Below are 12,185 nucleotides of genomic sequence, written 5' to 3' on the forward strand. Positions count from 1 at the left end.
TTAGTTTTGGTTTTTTTTTTTCTCTCTCATCCCACATTCTCTTTCCTAATCACTCTTACAATAACCCCTTAATATCTCCAACTGATATGTTGCTCTAACTCCACCCTTTTTCCCTTTCTTTTTCAGCAACCCTCAACTATTAATCTATTCAGATGCACGGATCAAGTTAGTCGTCACTTTTTACCTAGGACTCTGTTTTCACATGAACACACACACACACACACACACACACACTCTCTCTCTCTCTCTCTCTCTATATATATATATATATATATATATATATATATATATATATATATATATATATATATATATATATATATATATATAAACACAAAAAAAGTAAACTTTGTATATATTCAAAAATTCCGTGTACAGCGTGTGTATAATTCAATGTGCAGGTACAAAATCTCTGTCTATTTATACTAGAAGTCTAACCAACATTCCTCAACAACCTCCCCTTTTTGATTAATTAATCAATTAATTAATTATTTAGGAAAATGAACCTTGCCCAAAATCAAGTCTAGGTTCACTATTTTATAACCTAATTCAAATTCAAACTAAATTATAATTATTTAATTCAAATATAATAAAATTAATATTATATTTAAATTATAATTATAATTCAAATTCAAATATGAAGTGGGCTTGGAGAAATTAATTAATTAATTCAATAGTCCAAATCAAATCTAATTGGATTCATTAAATTAATTTAATTATTATGGCCCAATTAATTAAATTGGTCCAATAATCAATCTCAATATCGGCCCAATAACAATTCAGTTAGTCCATTTGTCGGGTTCAAATTTTCGGTGTCTAATATATATATATATATATATATATATATATATATATATATATATATATATATATATATATATATATATATATATATATATAGAGAGAGAGAGAGAGAGAGAGAGAGAGAGAGAGAGATCAAATGCGGAGGAGGTGTCGAGGTTAAACATGCGGTGAGATGATAGGCATTGATCTTGCAAAAATCAACGTCAAGGATGAACACGAATTTTTTAAAAAAAAAACGCGGTGGCAATTTGGTTATTTTGCGTATTGTTGAAACTTAAGATGCGTATTTTTTGTGCTTAAGGTTGGTGCGCCGTTTTAATACTTAAGGTGCGTCATTTTACCACTTAAGTTGCGTCAGTTCTACACTTGAGAACATAAGGTACGTTATTGTTGAAACTTAAGGTGCGTCATTCTACCACTTAAGGTGTGTCTTTAAAACACTTAAGGTGCGCCATTTTTAACACTGAAGGAGCGCCATTTTAACACTTAAGGTGTGTCATTCTAATACTTAAGGTGCGTCTTTCTTACACTTAAGGTGCGTCATTTTTACACTTCGCTTTTTTCTTCTCAAGACGTGTTTTTTTTTTTTTTTTTTTTTTTTATAGATTTTCATTATTTGAGCCATTATATATATATATATATATATATATATATATATATATATATATATATATATATATATATATATATATATATATATATATATATATATGGCTTTTCGTTTAAAAATAGGGGTCCATTATGAGCTGTACTAGTTCCGGATATTGCCTTTGCGGTTACTAAACTCAGTAGATATACGAGTAACCCCGGTGCTATGCACTGGAAGGCAATAGTAAAGGTTATGAGATACTTGAGGTATACTCGTGATCTTGGACTGCACTACGAGAGATATCCCATTATACTTGAAGGGTATAGCGACGCGAACTGGATATCTGATATTAAGGACTCTAAGTCCACGAGTGGCTACGTGTTTACACTAGGCGGTGCAGATGTTGCATGGAAATCCTTTAAGCAAACTGTGATAGATAGATCCACGATGGAATCTGAGCTGATAGCCTTGGACAAAGGTTGTGAAGAGGCTGAATGGCTACGCCATTTTCTAGAGGATATTCCTAATTAGGAAAGACCAGTACCTCAATTCGGATTACGGGAGATGTTGGTTCCCGCGGGCGGAACCACGGGTGGGGGTCCACCCGTGGCCCCACCCGCGGGGTACATGTGTGGCTTGGGCGTGGATTTGTTCCCCGTGATTCTTTTGACTCGGTATTTGGTCTTTTGACTTCCCGATGTTCTTTTGTGGAACTATTTGAGCGTCTTCTTGATGTTTCGTATGTCTAGAACTATATGGTAGGATTCCATGTAGGTTTTGGTGTCTTGAATCATGCTAAGTGTTCAACCTTGTGATTCGTTGAACCATGATGAGTCTTGTGTGTTCTTCGGAATGATGTTTGGTTTACCCGTTTGATAAGCATGCTAGTTCGGTGTTTAAATGCTAGTGTGTGTGTTGTTTGTCCCTTCCTATTGTGGATGATGACTTGTGTTAATCATCGTTCTTGTCGGATTGTGGTCCTTTCCTTGTTGAGTATGGTTTCATATCTTCGTTGTGATCCATTGATTGATTCCTATTGTGGTGTGGTGTGTGTGGCTGTACCTGGATTGCATGATTAATGGTATGGGACATTAGTCACTAAGGTACGGCAGTGGTCCTCGTGGTGTCCATGACGTGATTATGGAGGATGTGACCCGAGTGATGGGTTCACGTATTTTCTTGGGAGGCATGTGTTGCCATGTGTGTGATCGGTACCCTCGTGTACTATGAATTGGTGAAATTTGTTGGTGGATGGGGACGACGGTCCTCGGAGGGAAAAGGTTGGACTTGGTGTACAGGGGTCCTGGAGGTAAAGGTTGGAATTAGACATAAGGTGGGGGGTAGCCATAAGGTTGGAACCGGGCATAAGGAAGGCATCTCAATTCGTGATGGGTGATGTCACGAAGGCATGTGTGGCCATTGTTGTGTAATTCTATATTCGTGACGAGTGATGTCACGAAGGCATGTGTTGCCATTGTGTGTCTCTTATTCTCTTGTGTTATGCATGTCGGGTGTTATTCTACTGAGTGATGGCATAATACATCTTGAGCCGTTCTTGTGTGTCGTAGTACTTCATGTGGTCTTGGGATGTGTTCCCTTGTCTTCGTTGTGAGTGTATTGAGTCTTGTGATTGACTTATATCTTGGCTTTGAACTTATATATACTATATTCTGTTTCGCAAATGATTTTGTATATATATCCTATCTATGTATGATATTTCACATGTATTGGTGGGTTACCAGCATCATTCGCTGACCGGGCGTCGTCCCATATATTTATGTGTTTCTTTCAGGTTCCGAGTAAAGACGAGCGCAGTCTAGTGATGGCTAGCATAGATCTCTTATACCTAGTAGTTGTTTTGGCCTGTGTGCCTATGCTGGATTTTAGACTTGTTGTCGTTTGACCTTACCTTTGTAGACAGATTATGTTGATGTTGTTTACGCCTGTGCGTTCACCATAGTGTGGGCGTGGCATAACACTCTACGCTTTCCATCTATTTCATATCTAGTCTTCCGCTGTGTATGCTTTTATGGTTAGATTATCTGCTTGATTAAGTTTTAAATCGGTATGGAAATCGGGGGTGTTACAGCTATGCACTGGAAGGCAATAGTAAAGGTTATGAGATACTTGAGGTATACTCGTGATCTTGGACTGCACTACGGGAGATATCTCACTGTACTTGAAGGGTATAGCGACGCGAACTGGATATCTGATATTAAGGACTCTAAGTCCACGAGTGACACGTGTTTACACTAGTCGGTGTAGCCGTTGCATAGAAATCCTCTAAGCAAACTGTGATAGCTAGATCCACGATGGAATCTGAGCTAATAGCCTTGGACACAGGTTATGAAGAGGCTGAATGGCTACGCCATTTTCTAGAGGATATTCCTAATTGGGAAAGACCAGTAGCTCCAATATGTGTGAATTGCGACAGTCAAGCCACAATTGGGAGAGTACAGAGTCATATGTATAATGGTAAGTCTAGACATATGCGTCGGAGACATAATACCATTAGACAACTGCTCACAACTGGTGTTGTCTCGATTGACTACGTAAAGTCAAAAGACAATATAGCGGATCCGCTGACCAAAGGGTTAGGCAAAGAAGTTGTGGAGAAGTTGGCACGAGGAATGGGTCTAATGCCCTTGGACTAAAAAGTTCTATAGTGGATACCCAACCTAGCTGGCACCTAGGTTCAATGGGACATCTAAATTATGGAACAGAGCGCGTCATTGTGGGAGGTCTCGGACTCCCTACCACTCCTCGTTAAAAAACAGTGACTCCCGCACGAGGCTAGCATGTTGATGCTTTAATGATTCGAATGTCGGTTGACATGTGTGAGTATGCGGGATACTCGAGAAAGAATCACCTATGTAAGAGAGAAGTGAGGGTCGCTTCAAAGGAGAATTAATGGGCAACAATTCTTTAGAAACTCTCGCAGAACCAGGAACAGTGACCCACGGCCAAAATGGGCACACTCATGAGAACAGAGCATGGTTGGGAGGTTTCTGTGTGAGATATGTCATCGTCTACACAAACGGCAGTCGGTTCAAATACATCGTGTTCTACTGTACAGCCAGTAGAGTAAACATATCTTCATAAGGGAAGGTTCAAACGGTGCGGTACCCCCTACCTATCCTATGCAGGGATCGACCATTTGAACACAGTTGTTCCGATTTTAAAATACCCTAAAAATCAATTTTTAATTCATGTGGGGATTGTTGGAAAAATAGCTTAAAATTACATGTTAAGTGGCTATTTTGTGGTACAATTATCAGTGGGGTCCACTTCCGATTTAGGTCGGGTCAAAGTGGATTCGTATTCTTCGTAGTGAGACAAAGAGATTGATATATTGTACGCTCAAAACGAATAATGGGTGAATGAGATATTGATTCTCAAAGTAGACCCATTGAGTTGGAAAAAATGAAGGGAAAAAGTGAACTTTTGTCCCACATTGATTTGGGAAGAGGATTTGTCCCACTATTTATACAAGATCTCTTTTAAGGTTTATTGAATTGTATAACATAGATGCTTTCTCTCACACGCAGGAGGGGGTTGGGGGGTGTAAATCAAATTCTAAAATGAGATCGAAAAGGCTTAGCTTAAGCCTAATCTCATGTGCGCGCCGGCTCCTACCCGAAAGCTGGAGTCAATTCAACTATTACGGAGTTAATTTTTTGAATTAATTTCAATTTTAATTTTTGAATTGAAACCCTTGTTAATGGTTGCTGTTACAGGAAGATGGAGGGGTGCCCTTAAGTGCCTATTAAAAGTTATTTAATCTCTCACTCCTATATAAGGAGTTGGGCAGTAGAATTTTATACACAACAATAAAGTATAATTTTTTTAGCCTCAAATCTTGCTCTAGTTCGCCGGATTCCTTATTTGGGTGCTCAAACATTGAATCGTAGCAAGTTTTTTCCTGGGAAGCCTAGGCTACAACGCTCCTAGCACTTGTGGGAGATAGCAAATAAGGTTTTAAGGAAAAAGTGATCACTTGACTCTTGCTAAAAACCCTACACCAAACACTAGCCAATCTCTTCATCTTTCCTTCCCTCCTACTACAGAAAATAATAATCTTATTTTATAGGATTATTATTTGTTTTCACCAATGGAATTCCCAACAACAAACAATCATAAACCTAAAGCCCGATCCTTTACCAAAATTACATGTTCTTATTATTTTGAAGTTTGTTTGTATTTTATATATGAATATTTATAAACTTAATTTAGAAAGCAAAACTTTTTTACCAAGGTATGTAAAAATGAAAATAAAAATGTTAATTTCAACGATAAAAATAATATTTATTGTGATACATAATGATTGATTGCTTATTGAACAAAAAAAAAAAAAAGAGAAAAATAAAAAGTATATGAGTATTTATGAAAGTTAAGAAACTTATTGTAAAATTTGATAGGGATAGAGGAAAACTTTGTATGTTTAAAAAAAAAAAAATTGTAGAGAAAGTTTAAAATTCTGAGGTTGGATTGTGGGATTTTATCTATTATATTTGTACGGAAAAAAATCTATAGAAATTTTAATTTAATTGAGTTTAAAAATGAAAATAAACAAAAATGAAATAAATAAAAGAATTTTTTTTCAAAATGGTCCATCGACTATTCCCAAAATGGCTTCTCAACGTATATTAGGCATATAATAATAGGTAAACGGACGAAAATGCCCTTAATTTTAACACTGAGTAGAAGAAAAATTTAACAGAGGACTAAATTGGGTGAGTTTTTGAAAGTTGATGGACCACATTTGGTGCAATTGAAAGTCGAAATGTGAAATTGAGAATGAGCAGTAGTCGAGAGACTATTTTGAAAAAAAAAAATTACTCCGTAATATTTATGATCATATTAAACTATTTATGATCCAATTTAAAGTCAAATAATATAAATATTGATAAATGTCAATAATCAAAGGACCATTCTTAAATTTATTTTTGGAGGCTCGAACTGCGCATAATCATCCCCATTTTTGGAAAATTAAAAGTTTTTAAAGGTAAATTTGTCTTTATATGGAAATATATTATATAAGGAAATAAGGAATGACAAAATCAGAAAAATCAAAGCAAAAATATGACAAAATTAAAAAATCACCTAAATTAAGAACGAAACATCGTAATCTCGCAACGAGACAACCCTCAACCAAATTCAAACTATATCTCCGCTCTCCCGTAACAAAAAGAGGCCCGTCTCAGTCGTGATCTCTGTGCGCCGGAAGCAAGCTACAGTTTTATCTCTGTAACAGTACAAAGCGCTGTGAAGAGGGGCAGGCCGCCCTACTGTTTCCCCTTTTTAAGCCTCTGTTCTTCGATTCACTGCAAAAATATAGTGTCAAACTGCGCATAATCATCCCCACAGTGTGGGGCTATTCCAAGTTGACTTGTAGGGTTTTGCTCTGTTGCTATCATCGCTACTCTATGCCGTCACCATCAATAATTAATAACCAATAGCATAATATCTCTGACGAGTGAGGACCGTTTTTCCGCTGAATTGAAAGAAAATATGCTCGAAACAGTCAAATACCTTATCGGCTCCGCCGGCCCCAGCGGCTTCGGCTCCAAATCGACCGCCGAGGAGGTTACCGAGATGAGTCCTCGTCTGTGCTCCGTCACCGCCATCATCACTGGTAGGTAGAGCGGAGGTTTCTATCGTCGGAGAAAAGTCAGGAAACGGTTGCTGATGATGACGTGTCGTTGCGTGTGTACGTGCAGGTGCGACGTCGGGAATCGGAGCGGAGACGGCTCGTGTGTTGGCCAAGCGCGGAGCACGCCTGGTGCTTCCGGCTCGGAGCGTGAAGGCCGCCGAGGAGACGAAGGCTCGTATTCTGTCGGAGTCGCCGGGCGCGGAGATCGTCGTGATGCCGCTCGATCTTAGTTCTCTCGCTTCTGTACGGAGGTTTGTTGCAGAGTTCGAATCTCTCCATCTGCCTCTCAATCTCCTCATGTACGTCAATGCATTATCGACTTCTCGTCCGTCGTTAAAACTCAAATACTATTTCTCTGATCTCCTCCGTCTCGATCGAAAATTGTTCTGATTTAGAAACAATGCTGGAAAATTCGCGTACAAGCATTCAGTTTCAGAGGACGGCATCGAGATGAGTTTCGCCACTAACTATCTAGGCCATTTCCTACTAACGAAGCTACTGCTCGGCAAGATGACGGAGACGGCGAAATCATCCGGCATTCAAGGGAGAATCGTGAATGTGTCCTCCGGCATCTACAACTGGTTTCCCGACGACATTATCGCTTACTTCCGAGATGTAAGCAAGGACCCAAGGTGATTTAATTTTAATTTCTTCTAATTTTGCTTTTAATTTTGAAGACTTAATATCCAACTGACTAGTCCATAATTCATCCAAAATGATCCTTTTATCATACAAAATTTTTATGAATCGATCAGTTATATACAATTTAATTTATTTATCCCAATAATGATTGTAAATTTATTTTTGATGCTTAAAATTTATTTTATTGAATTTAGTTATCTTATTTATATCAGGATAAAATTGAGCAAAATTTTACTTAATTCAAAAATATTTTAGATAAGTTGATAGGAATGACGGAAGAGTATGACATAGACTAGAGTTTATTTTAAGAGCAAATAAATTATAAATTGAGATTAGTAGCTTATTTTGAATTAAGTTATTAACTTTTAAAATGAACAGATACTACAATGTAATAGAGCTAGTAGCATTCAAAAAAAAAAGTTATTAACTTTTAAAATTTTTAACCTTTTTCAATTCTTATTAATTTATAAAAATGATACTCCGTATCATTTAATTTTCATTAATCAAAATTATAATATTTCAGTTTATATTTTTATGTTTTTTACACCTCATAGTTTATTCAATAACTAATTTTTTAAATACTTTAATTTTAATTAATTAACTTATTAACTATCATTCAGCTTTTAAATTTCAACTAGTTTTTTGATTAGATTTATCAAACAAAGTCATAATTGATTAAACTTTTTTTTTTTACTATTATATATATTTTTTTGGACAAATTTTTACTATTATATATAATACAAATAAAATTCAGCTGCAATTAAGGAAAAAGCTGAGAGTATTAAAGTGAGTTAAATGGCGAGAAGAAATGGGCTTTTATGTTTGACTATCTTTTCCCCGAGAAATGTGACTTCTTTGATTGTGGCATTTGGGGCAGTCTCTACGACCCGACACGTGCGTACGCTCTATCGAAGCTGGCTACCTTTCTGCACACCAAAGAACTTGCTCAGAGGCTTAAAGTAAGTTTCTGATTTTCCCAGATTTCATAAACTGCGTAAATAAATATTAGTTATCACTTTGCCAAGGAGTTTGTTGCTCAATTATATTTATGTGACTTTCTTAAATCATAATTGAAAAAGATCAGTAGACGCTCTTTGAATGTGCCTAGGCGGTCGTTCGTGTATTTTTTATTTTATTTTTTAGTTTTTAAAAATTTGTTTAATTTTTAAGCCATAATAATTATAAATTATTTAATACTTTAATAGTTAATGTTAAAATATTAAATGTTAACCACATAGTTTGAACAATTTAGGGTTATTTTGTTCAAAACAATTTAGGATTATTAAGTTACTTAGACTACTGATTATGATGATACGCTGGGCGGTCGGCTAGCGGCTAGTGGCTAGGTGTCAATTAATTGGTGCCTAGGCAGAATTTTTGTGACACTGTCTTAAATAGGAGGTCACAAGTTCTGGGGCAAATTATGCTGTGAGCACGTGCCTATCTTGCAAGGTGGGTATAGTTCCATATTCATAATTTTTATACTGTAAATTCATAAGTTCTATACTGTATGATGGCTACTCGATATTTGACCCCAGTTGGACCACTTAGCCCCGATTGGCCCACCTAGACCCGGTCAAATTACCTACTAAAATCCAAATTGACTAGCCGTTATTCTTACATTATCACCCATGAAACCTATTTACTACCCTATTTATCTACCTCATCTTAACCCCCAAAATTATTACCCCATTGATTATCTTATTTCTAATTTCTATAACCAACCCACTAATGACCAAATCAATACCCATCAATACCCTACTAAATGGTCCAAGGGACACTATTTGGTTGGCTAGCTATAAGAAGGAGAAGAAGAGCACAAGGAGAGGGGCATCTCATTCACCTACATGGCCGGAGAAGACCACATATTCACTCCCTCAAGCACTATTCCCCTACTTACTATTCTTTCTCCCATAGAAAGACATATCACTCTTCCACAACCACTCTCCCAAGAAGGCTCCATTCCACAACACAACAAGAGAAGACCACCTACTATTCTCTCACCCACCAGAAGACTCCATCACTCTCCCAAAGAGAATGCACTCTTCCACAACCACTCTCCACTCATCTAAGCAAGAAGACTCTACCATTCTCCCAACAAGAAGATCAAGAGGAAGACTCCCTCTCTATATACAAAGTATAGCTCTTTCCCTATACAATATTTCTATATACAAAATAGCCATATAACTTGTACAAACAATCCGACAGAATAGTGAAAGCTTTTACAATTAAGGGCCATATGGACCTTCATTAACGAGGAAGTCGTTGGGCTGCCGTTACTGGGCCTCCCCAACGGCTTGTTTGCCCGGGCCTTTTTAATAGGTCTTTTAAATGCTAACGGCTACTTCTGGGCTGACCTCCCACTCGCGCCGACCTCATGCTCGCTCCGTCCTCTGACTCGAGCAGACTTCTGGGCAAGCGAGCATGAGGTCAGCGCGAGTGGGAGGTCAGTCCAGAAGTAGCCGTTAGCATTTAAGAGACCTATTAAAAGGCCCGGTCAAACAAGCCGTTGGGGCAGGCCCAGTAACGGCTTCCTCGTTAATGAAGGTCTATTATGACCCTTAATTGTAAAAGCTTTTAATTTTCCAAAGGGGGACCCTGTAAAAGGAGCGGTGGAAACAGGCCAAGAATACATATACACTTGTAGCTATTACTTTTTGACTTCTATATTTGAAAGGTGAATCCACCAACCACGGTTGTGTTGGACCTCCCTGGGGCCAAAAACCCTAAAACCAACACTGTAGATTCATGAAATTTATACTTTCGATTCCAATAGTTGAACTTTGTTTTCACAAATCAGAGAACTAAATAATGAATTTACGGTTTAGAAATTATGAATCTACAGTATGAAAATTATGTGAATCTACAGTATAGAAATTATGAATCTACTTATCTACGGTATAAAAATTATGGATATGGAATTATGCCCAACTTGCAAGGTGGGCACGTGCTCACAACATAATGTACGTTCCAAGTTCTGGACATATACTACATTGTAAATTTGTAATAAAGTGAGTAGTACTAGTTATGACTTACGACAATGTAGGGTATCCTTAATTTGCTGCTTTTTTATTTTGAGAACCACATTTTTTCTGGGCACATGGAAATTTTAATGTTTTGGGCCTTTTGGATGTCCCCTTTGCGTTGATAATGTTGTAGCAAATGGAGGCAAACGTGACGGTGAACTGTGTTCACCCTGGGGTTGTGAAAACTAGACTCAATCGCGAACGTGAAGGGTTCCTCACCGGTACGTAAATTTCAATTGATATATACAATATAAATACAAGTAAATTTTTATTAAGACTTTAACTTTGAGCACATGTTAATTTTGTCTTATAATTCTTATTGAATTTAAAATTTTTATTTCATGTAGATTTAGCATTCTTTTTGGCTTCTAAGCTTTTGAAGACGATCCCTCAGGTAAATATTATTGTATATTTAATTTCTAACTTGTGGTGTAACACAAACATTACAAAATTATTCTCGAATAGTAAAATTTTATTTGAAGTAATGTGTGACATGATTTTTACATTGTTTTGTTTTATTTGTGTTTGGATTTAACTACCTAATAATGATGGCTTTCATAGGCTGCATCGACAACTTGTTATGTTGCAACTGATCCGAGGCTTGCAAATGAAAGCGGGAAATTCTTCGCAGATTGCAACGAGATTTCTATTTCTTCCAAGTTTGGGTTCAGTTTAACAGAAAATGCAAGGTTGTGGCAGGCTTCTGATGTATTGGTTTCACCACACTCAAATCCATTCCAAGGCTTAGTGTAAAACCAAACAACATCGTATCGTTAGTTACCGCAACTACATCATCTACCAGAGGAATATTATACCAAAAAGAACTCATCAAAAATATAAACTATTAGTATACATCTCTGAAGATATTTACAACCATACATACAGTTGGTTTCTAGACTTTTGGGAAGCCTACCGAGAGTCAACACAACCGGGAAAGTTGGTGAATCACCGGAAAATATAATATAAAAAATAAATACAGAAAGAATTTGACACAATTATTTTTACATGGAAATCGAAAGGAAAAATCGCGAGTTTTTTTGGGTGGTGCCAAGTTGTATGATTTGTGATTTGTATATGGAAACTGAAAGGAAAAATCATTTACTATTTTGCTTTATGATTTGTACATGTTGTATGGCTATTTCGTAAGGAGCTTTCTGGTGGTAAAAAATGGAGGCTCTCGTGTATATTGTTTTTGCTATCTAAGGATGAAGCTGTCTTCTTTTTCTCTCAAATGTAGCAACCCCCTCGTGTAAGAATGGAAGAATGAAGCTTCCTTTACTTTTGATCCTTACTTTAACTTTTATAGGTCAATATGGCTAGTGGGTATTTAATTTTATGGCAATAAGTAGGGTGTTTATGGGTAGTAAATAGGGTGATTATTGGGAGGTGGTGTTTTGTTTGAGAAAACGGAAGAGGGATAAGGGGTTTAATATGAGGTTTAGAGTTAATTCCAGTAATAGTCCTCTGACTA

At 36.8% G+C, this 12,185-nt stretch overlaps 1 protein-coding gene across 2 annotated transcripts; it reads left to right on the top strand.

Annotated features, from left to right (window-relative positions):
• Positions 1-6,580: 6,580 nt before the first annotated feature.
• On the top strand, positions 6,581-11,566 carry LOC109148145 (short-chain dehydrogenase TIC 32, chloroplastic-like). 2 transcript variants are annotated; one of them, XM_019295958.1, is made up of 8 exons: positions 6,581-6,784; positions 6,900-7,028; positions 7,114-7,345; positions 7,442-7,678; positions 8,566-8,647; positions 10,848-10,935; positions 11,062-11,108; positions 11,276-11,482. In XM_019295958.1, the coding sequence occupies exons 2-8, from the start codon at positions 6,905-6,907 to the stop codon at positions 11,465-11,467; spliced, it is 1,002 nt and encodes a 333-aa protein (XP_019151503.1). In that variant the 5' UTR covers positions 6,581-6,784; positions 6,900-6,904; the 3' UTR covers positions 11,468-11,482. The 2 variants fall into 2 exon arrangements, with proteins under 2 accessions (XP_019151503.1, XP_019151502.1); XM_019295957.1 differs by having other exon boundaries at positions 6,581-7,028; positions 11,276-11,566.
• The last annotated feature ends 619 nt before the right edge of the window (positions 11,567-12,185 follow it).

The sequence above is a fragment of the Ipomoea nil genome, unplaced genomic scaffold (assembly GCF_001879475.1).
Source record: "Ipomoea nil cultivar Tokyo-kokei standard unplaced genomic scaffold, Asagao_1.1 scaffold2036, whole genome shotgun sequence".
NCBI lineage: Eukaryota > Viridiplantae > Streptophyta > Magnoliopsida > Solanales > Convolvulaceae > Ipomoea > Ipomoea nil.

Coding starts and splice junctions, on each gene's coding strand:
- LOC109148145 (XM_019295957.1), top strand. CDS start 6,905: ATGCTCGAAACAGTCAAATACCTTATCGGCTCCGCCGGCCCCAGCGGC. Junction 7,029..7,113: donor CGTCACCGCCATCATCACTG/GTAGGTAGAGCG, acceptor GTGTACGTGCAG/GTGCGACGTCGGGAATCGGA. Junction 11,109..11,275: donor TTTTGAAGACGATCCCTCAG/GTAAATATTATT, acceptor TGGCTTTCATAG/GCTGCATCGACAACTTGTTA.